A 15,316-nucleotide genomic window follows, 5' to 3' on the forward strand; every position below is an offset into this window, starting at 1 on the left:
CACCGCAGCGGCGGGCCCTGGCATCCCTCTGCCCCAGCTACCATAGCCCACACTGCTCGCCAGGCAGGGGTCTCCATCCACAATTCCAAGCCAGGGGACTCTCGACACGCCCTGCTGCCCGCCAGCCTCTTCCTGAGGGTTGTCTGCCTGAGCCGCGCTCCCCTGGCAAAGAGGTCCCTGTATGGAAAACAGCATCTCCGCCCGGCCACCAGACAGGGCTAAGGTCTTAGGGCTGCTTCTGCACCGATGGGCTCGCAGAGATAAAGAACGAGGCTGGTTTCTGCAGCAGGACCCATGCAGAGCCGTCCCCCCAGTGTCCCCCAGGGCCTTATCTTCCCGTCTTGGTGGCGACGTGGGATTTAAATGGTTTTAAGCAAAAGCCCAAATCAGATTCTCAAGGCTACCAGAGGTGACCTTTCAAAGCTGCACCTCTCCACTGTGACCCTCCAGTGACACCCCCACCCCAGCACAGAGGTCACACCTGTCCAAGGTAAGGAAGGCTCCTCCCCTGGAGCCTTCAGAGGGCGTGTGGCCCCACCAACACCCTGACTTCAGCTTCTGGCCCCCAGCACGGCAAGAGAATCTCTGTGGCTTTAATGCTACCGTCTGCAACACTTGGGAGAGGGCCCCAGGATGCTCACACCACCCCAAGCCTCGCGCACCTGCCTCCCGTCACTTTGATAGCACAGAAGCAGGTGCTGCAGCCGCCTGGGGGATTCTGGGACCTCCCCTCCCCACAGGAAGCACTGCGGATCCAACGTGCAGATACACCGCAGGCTCGCACGGACTGTACCTCCCGGCCCCGAGAAGTGTGGGTTTCCGATTTCTGAGAGGAGGCAGTCCCACCAGCGTCTGGTGTGGGAGGCAGCAGGCCCCAGGGCACACTTCGTCTCACCCCACCTCATCCTTCCCTGCTCTTTCCCTCCCCCAGAATCGAAGGCCAGAGCAGCAGGAAGTCCCACCGTGCACAGGGAGGAGCCCCAATGCATCACTGGCGGTCTGGCCTCGACTGGGCAGCCCTCTCTCCACAGACAGGGCCACGAAGGCCACGAGCCAGCCCTTACTCTCCTCGCTCTGCGAACATGGAATCACCCCGCCCGACGCTCTGCCTGCTCTGTTGCTAGTCCCTAGAACATACTTTGGACTCGGCCTGAAAACAAAATTCAAAAACAGGGTCAAGGTTCTGCTCCTCTCTTTCGTATGACATTTTTCTCTGCCCAGGGAGGGTGGCTGCTCATGGGCGGCCTGCCTGAGACGGCAGGGGGTGTGCTTGGGGGACCTGACAAGAAGCAGTTCGGGAACCAGGGCCCTGAAGCCCAGCCTTGCAGGCCTCCAGCCAGCATGCGTCTGTGCCACGCTCGGGCTGAGCGCCCCATGAACGGGCCCTCGCTGTGCGAGCACCACTGGCAGAGCCCCGTCCGGGCAGTGCCCCGGAGCCTGGCCCCACCTGACAGCCAAGAGCACTGTTCTCACTGTGCACACGAGGCCTGCAAAGGCTCAGCTGGCAGCGCCCCGTCCCTGAGCCGGAACTCCAAGACAAAGGGACAGCGGGCCAGTCCCCACAGGGGCTTCTCCAGTCTCCGAATCTGTGGGGCCCAGGCCGGGCCCACCTTCTGCTGCCCTTCCTAAGCTCTCTTCCCACACTCAGCTGCGTGCACAAGTGTGCCTTAGTCTAGCTCTACGGGGCTGACCAAATGGAGAACATACCCCCCGCTAGGCACAAGTCTGGGAGTTCCGGGATGCTTCCCCTCAGAACCCCTGCTGGAATGTGCAAGTGCGGGGCTCCAAGCCTATTGCAGGCTCTGTCCAGCCCAGCCCGTCCTGTGCTGAGGCTGGTCCCAGGGCAGTCGGCGGCCACCCCCAACCCTCTCTCTGCTTGGCTCTGCTCCGGCGGGGCACAGGTGGGGGGATAGGAGCAAAATGCCCGCATGGGACGCCGTGGAGCGCCCTGCAGTATTAACTGTTTGATCCTCCTGGAGCTAAGCAACCCGGGCCAAAACAAGCATTTGCAGGCTGATAAGAAATCTAGACTCTGCTCAAGGAAGCACGAAGTGTGTCCAGTGAACTAAGACATTTCTGGAAACTGTTATTGTTATGGGCTGTTCCCCAAATTCCTATGTTGAAACCCTGGCCTCCAGCACCTCAGACTGTGACTGTGTTTGGAGACAGAATCTTTAAAGAGGTAATTAAGGTAGAGCGAGGTCATAGGGTGGCCCCAATGCAATGTGACCGGTGTCGCTATGAGAAGAGATCAGGATACAGACACGCACAGAGGAGCCAAGCGAGGACAGCACCCACGTGCCACGGACAGACCTCTCCGGAGCAGGCAGCGTGCTGCCACCTTGATCTCGGACCGCCAGCCTCCAGGGCTGAAAGACCACACACGCCTACCGTTTGAGCTGCCCCGCCTGCCATACTTCGGGACAGCCACCCAAACACACTGATATTGCCCTGTCTGGGGTCCAGCTTGGGGGGAGCATGTTTGCAGGACGACCACCCCTGGCTTTCCCCCCCTTCAGCCCTCGCCATCCCCCGACACTATATCTTACTTCGGTAATTAGGAGGAAGAGGAGGTAATTAGGGCAAAAAACACACCCAGGTAAATAAGTGAAGACCCTCCCGGCAGAGGTCCCAGCCTCCAGGAGATGCCCCAGCCACGCTTAGGTGCCACCCAGCCCTACCACCCCGTCTGGTCCTCCGGCACAGTGGTGGGTGAGCGCAGCATCCCGGGCATGCTGACCCACCTCATTCAGCAGCCAGCACCTCCAAGGGACGTTCACACACCCCGTCGCCCCCAGCCCTAAATAACAACCTAGGAGCAGGCATCATGCCCATTCTACAGAGGAAGCAACTGAGCTCGGCGTGGAAGATGGCCCCCTGCCATACTCCTCCTGGGCCTCACAACTCTAGAAGGAAGTGCCGGGATGGGTTGAATCAGAGGCAGAGCCCCTCCACGCCCCCCAACAGGTGGCAGGAGATGACAGGATCACCACCCTCGCCCCCAGGTTATGTCCCACAGCCCCAGAACACAGGTAAGGGCACTAAAGAAACCCCAGGTGAGAACCGCCTCTCTGACGTTAAGAGGCACTTTGGTGTGGAAGTTCAGAGCACACGCCTGGAAGGAACAAGGGGCCTCACCGGAGGACCCAGGTGAGCCGAGGAGGGAACAGTGTGCCCAGTGCAGGGGTGCAGGGAGAAAGAAGGGAGCGCGTGTGGATAGACAGGGAGGAGGGACCGGGCACAGGACACAGGGAAGCCAGCAGGGGCCCCGCACAGCTCTGCCAAGGGCAGCTCCCGTGGCTCCCTGGCCAAGAAGGGCGAGAGCTGCTCCTCCCACTGGGACAGCAGGGTGAAGCTGTTCTCAAGGGCCCTGCCTGGTCCTGCCTTCCAGGTGCACCCCTGCCTTAGAGACCCTGCACCTTTCTCCCCAAGCACAGAACTACCCCAATGACCCTGCCCACACAATCCACCCACAAGCAGAGTTCCCCCTACCCCAAAGACCTAGGTGCATGCAGTCACCCAGCCATACCTGCTTCTTGCCCCCCGTTGGGGGGGGGGGGCATGCCAGGGACAACAGGACAAAGGTGGGCAGTCCAGGAGAGCCATGACCTTGTCATGACCACCCAGCACTCCTGCTGGGCAGAAAAGGCAAGGGAGTGCCCATCACCCTGGTGTTGCCTCTGGCCTGGCATGAAACCCCACCGCATCCAGGCCTCCTTCTGCCGCGCCGAGGATCACCCAGCCATAACCTTGGGGCTGTAGCAGGAAGCAGTGGGTGCCTGGCCTGGGAGACCCATCAAGGACAGGCGGGAGGGAAGCCCGTCATTAAGGAAAAGCTATAAAACATTTGAAAAGCAGCTTCTAAAGCCAAAAGGGTACGGGCCTGACTCGGTCTCTGGGCTTTTCTTCTTCAGAGCCAACACCTGCAGGGAGGCCTTCTCCGCTCCACCCGCCTCTCTGGCGACCACCTCCCAGAAGAGTCCTTCGCAAGGTGGGACTCACCCTGGCGGCGGGAGCCAGGGTCCCTGAGCTTGCTGCTCCTGCTGCCGGCAGGTGAGCACTGCAAACACCTGCTTCCCTCTCTGCCCCTGCGCCCCCAGGGCAGGGGCAGGAGGCACCCGCCGCATTCTCACGTCTCCAGGGAGCCCCCGGCCGCCCGCAGCGGGTAGGGGCGCGGGTGGCGAGTGCACCACAGCTCACGCGCGGGGGCCTCACGCTCGGCGGGCGCCCGCCCGCGCAGGGGCCCCCGGTGCTGCGGCCGCGCCAAGGTCACGGGGCTCGGCTGCGGCCGCCCCGCCGCAGGCCCGCACACGGGGACCCCCGGCCGGTTACGTAAGCCAGGCCGGCTGGCGGCGCATACCTGCAGCGGGAACGTGGCCGCCCGGTTGCCCACGTAGCCGCGGACGACGTGGCTCTGGATGGAGAGCACCCGGCACTCCTCCTCCATGCCGGGCTTGCCGCGGCGGCGCGGGGCCGGGCGGGCGTCCGCGTGTCCGCCGCTCGCTGGGTTCCGCTCGGCTCCGCTCGGCGTAGGCGCTCGGCTCGGGCGCTAGGCCGCCTCCTTGTGACCTCAGCGCGGCCGGGAACCGCGGGTCCCGCCCGGCGCGGGGGCGGGCGGGGCGGCGGGGGCGGGGCTTCCGCGCAGCCCCGCCCCCAGCCCGCCCGCCCCGGGACCCGGGGAAGCCGGAGCCGCGCCCCGCTGGGCCCCGGCGGCGGCGGCGGCGGCGGCGTCACTAGCGCTCCCGGAGCGTGGGCGGGGCAGCCGCCGTGCCGGACGCTGGGGCGCGTTTTTCGGTCCACCAGGCGAGGGCACCGTCGCGTCTCTCGTTCACTGCCCGAGGTCGGCGGACCTCTGACCCGGAGCGCGTGCGACGAGGACCGCCGGCGCCGCGAGAGTCGCCCGCCCCACGGCCCCGCAGTGCCCGCTCCCCAGCCCAGGGGCGTCAGGGCCGCCGAACCCTCCCGCAGGGCCTGGGGCCGCCCCTCCGGCCACCAAGCGGACCGGCGCCAGGAAGCACCGGGCCGGCGCGCGCCCTGCGGTCCGGGGGCGCCCGTCTAGGGGACGCGGAGCGGCCAGTCGTGATGCCCCCCCCCCCCACCCCCGCAGAGGCCTGGGGGGCGGACATCTCTGCGGTGCCATGACACCCTTGGGGACCCCGAGACGCCCGGTCCCCCCCAGCCCCGGACACGTGGCCCGACCCTCCTGCCGCAGGGTATCTTGGGCCCGCCACGTGGCCCGTGTCCATGCACCACCGCCCGCCCCATGTCCACCTTCAGAGCCCGCCATTAAGCACGAGTCCGGTTCCCCCACTCCCCGCAGTCACTACCCGGCCCTTCACCTCCCACTCCCACCTCCGCGGGCCGGAGGCATTCCCTGGGTTCCCCCGCGAGAGTCCAGCGCTGCTGCGGGGTCTTCAAACTTCAGGACTGGGTGATGTGGGTCCCTTGGCTGCTTGTGTTTCAACCTCTCCATCCTGGGGGGAAGGCTGATGCGTCCCGGCAAGTGCTGGCTAGAGAGGAAGGAGGGCACTGCTTTAGCTGTCCAGCTTTTCAAGAGGAAGAACATCCTAGTTGTTAATAATAACAATAATAATAGCAGCTAACATTTATTGAGCGCTTACTATGTGTTAAGCCATTTCCTGCATTAACACATTTGAAATCCCCAACACCTAATATGGTAGAGGCTCGTCTCCTTTTACAGCGAGGAAACAGGAAGAGAAACCAGAGGTTACAGAATCAGGGATGGGTGGTGCTGGGTGAGATCCCTGCAGACGGCAGGGGCCAGCACACTAGACACTGTCCTTACTGCCTTTTCTCTGTCCTACTCTGTGAGGTCAGCTGTCCTTGGCTCTTAGGAGGGCCTGATGAATCTCTCTGCAGCTGATCTCACCCCTCCCCACCTTGATCTCTCACCTACTGTTCCTCTGCTTTTCTGGGCCAACCTCATAAGTGCCCTCCCCCTTCTTCATCCCCACCCCCACTCACCTTCTGCCCAGGTAAATGCGGAGCACTAAGGGGGGAGGAGGCAGACAAGCCTCCGGGACCCCAGGCTCTGGTCCTCTCTTCCTTGACAGAGGGCCCGGGTAGAGGTCAAAATCCTGGGCAGCACATTTTGGTGAGTTCACTTTTCATCGGGCTTTGGGAAGATCGAGGTTCCTCACTCCCAGTGCCCTTGGGTCCCAGACTAGCCACGGGAGGCTCACCTGGAGAAGCCAGCTGGTAGACCCGCCAGGGCCCAGCCCCGTCCCACTTTGCTGAGCCTGGCCCCCAGCGTACTCTTCCAACTCTGCAGGTGCTCCTGGGGCCACTCAGGTTGGGCAGACACGTGACTGTGGTATTTTATGAGCACTTTTGCTGCTAATTAGCAGTCCACAAACAAACCTCTTTCCCGAGGACTCAGACAGTGAAGACCTTCAGAAACCACCAGTCCATTGAAAAGATACTCGCGGTCCCCGCCAGCCAGGTGATGGGTGGGCCTCCTCACCACTGTGTCGGGGTGGGGGAGGGATGCAGAGCCCCTCAGGACCCCGTCCCCCACCCTGTCCTTCCAAGGCAGACCCGCCCTTCCTGGGAGAGGGCACAGTCCCCAGTGTGGAGTGAATGCCCTGCAGGGTGATTCTTAGCTGATTAGGAAGAGGCCGCTGACTGCCAGGTCTCTTGGGGGGAGGGTGGCTGGAGAAGCAAGTGGGTGGGGTCCAGGAGGTTCCCAGAAGGTGGTTCAACAAGAACTGAGGGAACCGAGAGAATTTGTGGCTGACCCTGGTCTGTTTGGGACCCCCAGAGCCAGGTGCCTGTGCACCTCTGTGCCCTGGTTATTATACCGTCAGAGCAGCACCTTGGGGCTGGAACCCCACTTGGGCCTGTGTTGCCCCCCGCCCCCGCCACAGGGGTGCTGTGACCTGGGAAAAGTCTGGCTGATCCCAACCCCAGAACGGTGTCTTCTTCCACTGGAGGTGAACTTCACATACACGCTGCCCGTTATGGGTTGACTGTATTCCCCCAACTCACATGTCATAGCCCCAACCCCCGGTACCTGGGGGTGTGACCTTACTTAGAAATAGGGCCTTCTGCAGATGTAATCAAGTGAAAGTGAAGTCGTTCAGGTGGGCCGTAACTCCAGCATGGCTGGTGTCCTTATGAAGAGGGGAACACACTCTCCTCCAGAGCCCTCGGAAGGAACCAGCCCTGTTCACACTCTGATCTTGGGCCTCTGGACTCCAGAGCTGGGAAAGAATCCGTTTCTGCCATTGAAGCCACCTGGGGAACCTGTGTCAGAGTTCAGGCTTCACCCCGGTGCACTGCCTGCTGGCCGTCAAGCTTGCCCCCTGAAGGTCCCAGGCGCTGGCAAGGGTCCCGAAGAAGCAGATAGGCATGAAGAGACAAGCTGGCTGGGCTCAGCTCACGTCGTGGGTCCCAGATCTTCTGAGGCCCTCCCAGTGTCGAATGTGGTGTCCCACCAGCAGACCATGAATACTGATTTCAGTCCCAGAAAAAGTCATCACTGTCCCCAGGTTCCTCCGGGCCAGAGTGCTATCTCTGATGTCGGCTACAAGGGATGGGGGTCTCCAGAGACTCAACTACCATTATGACACACTTGTATCCCCCAGAATTCCTATGTCGAAGCCCTACCCCTCAAAGTGATGGTTTTTGGAGATGGGCCTTTGTGGGGTAATGAAGGTTAAATGGGGCCGTAAGGGGCGGCGCCTGACTTAGTAGATTTGGGTCCTTAGAAGCAGCAGCAGCAGCAGCAGCGAGCTGGGTCCCCATCAGCCTGTGGGCGCGGTTGAGATATGGGGTCAGTCCCGTCCCGCTCAGCCCTCGGCACTCACCGCCCTTATGTTCCAGGGGGAGGGATCTCGGGTCCTCTTGGAGATCAGTCGGGCAGAGCCTCTGGCGGCTGCTGCCTGTTTGAAGGGGTCAGACATGCAGGTCAGTGTCTGGGGGGCCTGACGGTTTGCTGCCCAAATCCTCCCTTTCTAGAGGGATGTGGTCAGTCTTGGGCCCCTGCAGACCTCCTCTGCTTCCGCTAGTTTGTCGGTGCTGGGGTGTCGTCGGCCGGTGCTGGTCCGACTGCAGGACCCCAAACTGCTCCCCTCATTGCTTGACGCAGGCCCCTGCTTGACGGGAGAGACTCCATGGCGCTCTCTACAATAGCATTCCACCGGGCCGCTCTCTGCCCCGCTGGCTGCGTTTTGTTTTTGCCTGAGAGGCGGTAGCCAAGTGCTGCGAAGTACGGTTGTGTTACTATTCACGGACCGTGAGGTCAGCAGATTGGGAGACGCTGCCATTGAAAAGATAGTTTGCCACTTGAGGTTTCCAAGAGGTGGGAGCACCCACACCACACAGGGCCACGTGGGGAAGCGCCAGGTGGGCTGGGAATGGGGGGCAGGGGAAGGAGACTTTATTGGGGTTTTAAGGAGAAAGGCAAGGCGGGCAAGCAGGGTGGACACTGATGAGTTTGAGCACCTTTGGCAGGCTCTGGGGTATGGGCTGTCTCTGCTTGTCTGGCCTCTGGCCCTGGCCAGAGGGATACGGCTCTTGGACTGTAAAAGATGGAGGAGCGACGTGGAATGTGGGCTCTGGGCTCGTTACTTGGCATGTGAAAGGCACATTTGCTGTCTCTGAGGGTTGGCCAGCCCCGGGAGGGGTCGTTTCTCCCCACTCAGCCAGGCTCCAGATGTCCTGTATTCTCATCGAGAACACAGAAATAGGAACATGCAGGTCGTATACACCAGGGCGCGCTCTGGAGTCTGGAGCCATGCTGCCCGGGCGGATTCCCGCTCCTCCGATGGCCTTGGACACCTTGGAGTGACAAGTTAGGTCAGCTCTTAGACTCAGCGTCCTCCTCTCTTCGGGTATGAAGTAAGAAGAGTGTATCAAAGTGGTGTTGAAGGGATCCAGCAGATTGCCCCGGGTGGGGCGTGAATGAGGGTTCCAGAAAGTCTACTCATCACTGTTTATCAGGATACCCTGGCCTGCCGGAACAGAGCTGGTGGAAAATTTTACTCTCTCATGACTGCTGGACTCCAAGCCGCCATTTTTATGGGATGAAAAATCCCATATGTACAAGTGGCTTCCATCCTTCTGAGAACAGGCTTTTGGACATTTCTCAGTTCCAGAATATTCTTTCTTTCTTTTATTTTTATTTTTTAAGTAAGTTCCATGCCCAGCTTGGAGCCCAACGTGGAACTTGAACTCATGCCCCTGAGATTAAGACCTGAGCTGAAATCAAGAGACAGACACTTAGGGCCCCTGGTATCCAGCCACACGTCAGGCTCCGTGCTGAGCGGGGAGTCTACTTGGGATTTTCTCTCTCCTTCTCCCTCTGCTGCTCTCTCTCTCTCAAATAAATAAGTAAAATCTTAAAAAGAAAAAAGAAAAGAAAAGAGAAGAAAAGAGTCTGACGCTCAAGTGACTAAGCCACCAGGTGCCCCCAGAATATCTTTCTTAAGAAGCAACAACTGGGGGCGCCTGGCTGGCTCCGTTGGAAGAACAAGCAACTCTTGATCTTGGGGTCATCAGTTCGAGCCCCACATTGGGTGTAGAGATGACTTAAAAAAAAAAAGCTTAAAAAAAGAGGCAAAGACTGAACCTCAGGCCTGGGTTCCAGGGTGTTCCTTATTCGGATGGATTATGTTTTTCACTTTCCTCTTGGGAAGAGGCAAGATTTTTGGAACCCTGAGAGCACTTGGGGTCAGCGTCTTCAGGAACTCTAGAGAATCCCCTACATTCTTTCCTGACCCAGGCGGGTGTGGTTCTACTTTTTAATCCTCAAACAGGCTGGTCTGGTTTGAGACTCACCTTGCAGCCTTGGGTCAATGCGCTGGTCACCGTGGCAACCCCTGGGCGCTCCTTGGAACAGCTCCAGGCCATCTGGAGAGTTTTCTCCCAAGAGTTCAGAAAATGTGTAGTTAAGAGCCGTCTTCAGCCCATGAGGGGCCGTCTGCTCCTGGTTCCTGACCCAAAGAAATCAGCTGGAGCCTCCCCCGCTCTTTCTGACCAGGGTTTACTGGAAATGTTTCTTCTTTCTCCTCAGTGATACTTCAGCTCAGAAAACAATCAATCTGGGCCAACAGCCAGGAATTTTAGCCCCGCAAGGGGCCTGTTGGGGCAGATGATTCACAGGGAAAGAACAGAGGGAAAGTGGGGAATTCGCTCCGGTAGTAGGCGTTCCCCGCACGGGAGTGGCTGGATTTCAGGGTGGTCTGACCAGCCGCGTGCACTGACCCAGACGCTTGCTGTTGCCTTCCCGGCAGCTGCTGGTTCTTACTGTGCCTCACAGAGACGCGGGCAGATTGCTCATGGTTCTCTAGTTGCAAGAGAAACTCACGTCCTGGACGCCTTGGGGAAATGACAAACATCGCAGGGAAGAAAACGGAAACCCGTCGCAGCCCCACGTCTCGAGGGTAGACGGCACTCGAGTCCTCTTTCTAGGCACGTCTGTGTGCATTTACGGGAATGTGGCAGGTGCCCAAGACGCAGACTGACGGGAGACTTTCTTCTTCTTCTTCTTTTTTTAAGGAGATTTATTTAATTGGGAGAGAGAGTGAGGTAGAGAGAGCGAGGGCAGGGGGCAGGGGCAGAGGGAGAGGGAGAGAGAGAGAATCTCAAGTAGACTCCGTGCTGTCCACAGAGCCTGACTCGGGGCTCGATCTCACGACCCTGAGATCATGACCTGAACCGAAACCAAGAGTCGGACCCTTAACTGACCGCGCCATCTGGGCCCCCTTGAGACTTTTTTTGTTTTTAAAGATTGGGATTTGTAATGGATTGTGTACATTCATAATGATATATATATATTTAGATTTCATCTATTATTTATCTGACAGAGATAGAGACAGTCAGTGAGAGAGGGAACACAAGCAGGGGGAGTGGGAGAGGGAGAAGCAGGCTCACAGCGGAGGAGCCCGATGTGGGGCCCGATCCCAGAACGCCGGGATCACGCCCCGAGCCGAAGGCAGACGCCCAACGACTGCGCCACCCAGGCGCCCCTCATAACGTTATATCTTTATACCTTCCACGTGTCCTGCAATATTCTTAGTGATCTTTCATGGCTATGTCACCTCCCTTCCATGAAATTACAAGAATTTGACGAATCCTCTTATCAAATAGTCAGGTCGTGTCCAGCACTGCACTGTTAAAAATATTTCACTGGGCTTACTTGTGAGTCAATCTTCGTGTGCGTGTCTGATTACTTTCTTAGTGCAAATTCGTTGACGTGGCGGGACAGGCAGGCGGGGAGTCTGCACCTTCACGTTGTTAATGTGTGTTGTCAGGTCACGCTGCAGGAAGGGGTCCGGTGCGCACTCCCGCCAGCACCTCACCGTCACCGTAGCTCAGCGTCATCAGGACGGGGCGCCTGTCTTTTCAAAGAATCCTTGCAAATTGGCAAATATAAAACACGGGAGACACTTTTAGGCATGAATCTGTATGGTTTCTCCCTAGAGTTTTATGGAAGTCAAAGTGCGAATAAAGGGGAAGACTTGACTTGAGGAAGCTGGATTTTGGGGGCAGAGGCTCTTCTGTTTGCTTCAGAAACCACACGGAGCAGGGCTGAGCTGGACCGGGCGGTGCCACATCCCAGGCCACGAGAGCCACGGGCTCACACGCCCTCGGCACCTCCTGGGGTCCTCACTGGGGAGGGCCACTCCCCGGGGGCCCCTCAGCTCACTGGCCCCTCATCTGGAAAACGGTCACAGGGGCTCGTGCGTGGCTCTGGTGGCAGTCACACGTGGGATACATGTGGAGCGGGCAGAATATGCCCACGTTCCCGTCAGACTGTGACTCCGTTGGGAGGGGGCAGGGCTGTCCTGCACCCACCAGCCAGGCCGGTTCCCCGCTCTTCTCCCAAGGCAGGAAAAAGTGGCCCAGGGATGGCGCAGGCCAGAGCGAGAGAGGCAGTCCCTCCCAGAAGTCGCCGTTCTCCCTGCCTGGTCAGCCAAAAACCTGTGCCCACCGCCTCCGGCTGGCGGAGCCCACACAGCCTCTCCCTTGGGCCTGGCCCGGCCTCCAGCCTCTCTGCCTCCTCCCGCCCGCCCTGGCTGCGGCTGGCACCACTGGTCTCAGCCCGGCCTGCCTCCAGCTCTACCCTGGTCCGAGCCGTGGCACCCCCCACCCCGCCCCCAGGCACGGAGTCTGAACCCTCTGTGCCCTGGTCCCATCTCTGTGCCTTTGGCCGGGAGCCGCCATGGCCGAGACTGCACGCGGGGCTGGTCTGCAGTGACATGGGCCTGGTCACGTCTCAGATTGCTGCTGTGTTGGAATGATAGTATTTTGGGTATTTGGGGTAAATACAACGCATTACTAAAATTGATTTCACCTGTTTATTTTTTTAACATGGCTACTAGGAAATTGTTAGTGGCAGCTGTCCCCCATTTCCACTGGACGGTGCTGGCACTTCCCTTGCATGTCAAGGTGTCCCTGGTCCTGGTCCCCGAGCAGCCACTGTTGCCACCTGCCTCGCGGTGCCAGGCACTTCCCCGGAGATCACTGCGGAGAGAGACCCGGGGCCCCTCCGGGGAGCGAGCGTGGGGAGCCGGGAGTGGGTGCGCGCTCTGCGGCGGGTGGCTCATGGCGGGAGCTGGGCCTCCTCCTGCCTTTGCCAGTCCCCCAGTAGGGTCACTATGGAGCCTTCAGACCCTGTGTTCAGACGTGGCTCCCGCAGGCTTTGTGGGCTCCGAAAGCTGGTAGAAGCCGGTCACCTTTCTGCACTCCTGTTGTTTTTAAATAAAACTTTGGGCTTATGTCTCATTCATGGACAAGTGATACTTAGTGGGGGCGTTGGTGAAATCACGTGTATTCCAGGTTCTGTCCACGGGCTGCACACTCCAGCCCCGCGTCTGTGCCTGACGTGCTAACCCAGGACTGACTGACCGGTCCACGGCCTAGAGACCAAGGTTAGGGGGTGACCTGTGCCTGAGGCAGAACCCCGGAGACGATGTCTGTCGGGGCTGGCCATGTGCCCGCGGTGCCAGGCTCAGCATCTGGCCAGGTGAGAACCGGCCTCCCCAGGACATTTCCCCAGAGGCACGGGACAGGCTGCAGAAAACCAGCCGCCCTCAGTCCTGACGCCGGGCCGGGCAGCAGTCGTCCCCTCCCGGAGCTGAAAAGAAGCCCTCTCTGCACCGGCTTCCTGAGAAGGCTGGAGCCGGAGGAGCTTCCCGCGCTCCGCTCCGGGGAGAGCGCTCCACCCGTGCCGGGCCATCCCCCGCACTCACAGGGCACGCATGCGGTCAGGGATCAAGGTCAGGCACACTCCTCAAAGACGCAGTGTCCCGAGATGTTCTAGAAAGAGAAGCTTGAAGCCGCAGCAGGCAAACGCGGCGTGTGGCGGGCTAGCTCCCGGTCGGAAGTGTGCGGGGAGCACCTGGGGGGCGGCTGAGCGTGACCTCGTGTGAGACCTCCTTAGGTGTGGCGTGGCCGCGGTTACACGGAAGACTGTCATTCTTCGGCAAGGGGGGGCCGGAGCGTTTGGGGCTACAGTGGCGTGTTGTTCTTGATGCACTTGGAGAGGCTTCAGGCAGAAAGCGTGACTCAAACACGGCCCCTGTCCCCATCCGTCCCGTCAGTCGGCGGCTCCTGAAAGAGCCCGGGCCGAGCGTCTGCCGGGAGCTCCTCCAGCCCGAGCGCGTGGAGGAAGAGCCGAGCACGAGCCCTCCGCGTTGGGGGTTTGTGCCTGGACTCGGTTCCGTTAGCGGCTGTCTGCTGAGCCCCGCTCGGGGTCAAGGCCCGGCCCAAGGCTGCAGGTTTCTGCCTCCCGCGTGCGCGAATCCCGCCGCCCTGGGGAGCCGTGGGGCTGCTTCCGTGGGGCTGGCCGGGGTCCGCGCTGCCAGGGGCAAACCATGGCCCCTGCGGCTCCCTCATGCCTCGCTGCCTTCTGAAGTCCGACCTCCTCGCCGGGGACAGGGACTCCTGGGAGGATTTCCCTTCTGGAAGCCATGGGGGCTAGACACGGGGGCAGGTGAGCGCAGAGCCCGGCAGGAGAGAGGGCGTGGGGGGGACTCCCACACCCCCTGGGACGGAGACAGGCGTGTGCTCCAAGTCACAGGGTCCTGCTCTGTGCGAGCTCTACGAGCGTCCCCCAGCACCCACACAGCCCTTCTCCAGCCTCTGGACCCCTGTGGGCTCCCTCCCCCGGGAGATGGCTGCCCACCCACGAAGGGTTTCCCCGTGGCCACAGCCCCCAGCTGTCACAGCCTCTCTCCCACCGTCCTCACCCAGCCGCTGTGGTAATTCTACTGAATAAACGCCTCTCAATTTGTTGTAAGCCCTTTGATCAATCTCCAGAGACTCGGCATGGTTGTTGTTGCTGATTCTAACCAGCGTTATCAGAGGTCCCACCTGGGAGTGTGTCCCTCAGCACGTCACACTACCTTTCCGGAAGTCCCGCCTCCTCACGGGTCTTAGAATTCACTGAACAGGTACCTGCCACAGGGCCTTTGTACGTGCTGCTCCTCCTGCAATATATTCTCCAGACACCCATATGGCTCACTTTTTAATTTCTTTGGGCCTCTGTTCAAATGCTACCTTCTCGTAAACAGTCCTTGCCAGCAGAGTTAGGTAAATTAAGGAAGAAACATACACAAATGAAACCATGGATTCCATTTAATGGTCTTTCCAACACTTAGTACAAGCAGCACTGCTTCCAGATTGTACTTTTTATTAAATTCAGTAGAAACTTAGGAGTGTAAAGTGTAAAGTCTGGTACCAATCTACAAGATTGGCCAGATGTAGCGGGGGGGGGGGGCTTATTCCTCATGAGACAGCACCAGCCCCACGCGTGCTCCCTGCTCTCCTCCCCGGAGCTCTGACTTCACCTGTCTTTCCGTCCAGTCCCCTCCGGCAGGGCCCGGATCCCGCAGCAGAGCGCAGACAGTGCCTGACCACGGCAGGGGCTCAGCAAGCGCAGCTGGACGGAGGGCTGGCGTGGAACCAGTGGAGTATTCTGTCAGGATGTGGAGGGGAAACTGCTGCTGAGCAACTTGCCTGCTAACGGGCGTGGCTCCTGCCAGGGCGACGGTTTTCTGCCGCACACACTGAGCTCGAATGGGAACGCGGGGACAGAGCTGAGCCTGTCATGGAGTGCGGGACAGCAGGTGCCCACCGGGAGCTGAGTCCGGGCATGGAAATGGGGACAAAGCCCGTGACGGACCAGTCTTTAAACTGATGTGCACAGTTCTAGGTCTGCGGTGGACGAGGGATGGGACTCCTGACCCCAAGCCCCAGGGAGCAGGTTTGCTCCCTGATGCCTGCAGCATCTTAGGACAGGGCGGCTGTGGGCAGAAGGCCCCGTGCCTCCATTTGGCGCGAAGGGAGA

The 15,316-nt window shown here is 60.0% G+C and overlaps 1 protein-coding gene across 1 annotated transcript in view; it reads right to left on the reverse strand.

Moving 5' to 3' along the window:
- The window catches only part of PDXK (pyridoxal kinase), a 29,165-nt gene extending 24,578 nt beyond the window's left edge, over positions 1–4,587 (reverse strand). The window contains exon 1 of the mRNA XM_040621855.1: positions 4,361–4,587. Coding sequence (XP_040477789.1) covers positions 4,361–4,447 — 87 coding nt within the window. The 5' untranslated portion in view covers positions 4,448–4,587. The remainder of the gene's footprint in view (positions 1–4,360) is intronic.
- Positions 4,588–15,316: the final 10,729 nt, after the last annotated feature.

This window comes from Ursus maritimus, unplaced genomic scaffold, assembly GCF_017311325.1.
Source record: "Ursus maritimus isolate PB19 unplaced genomic scaffold, ASM1731132v1 scaffold_4, whole genome shotgun sequence".
NCBI classification, from domain to species: Eukaryota; Metazoa; Chordata; class Mammalia; order Carnivora; family Ursidae; genus Ursus; species Ursus maritimus.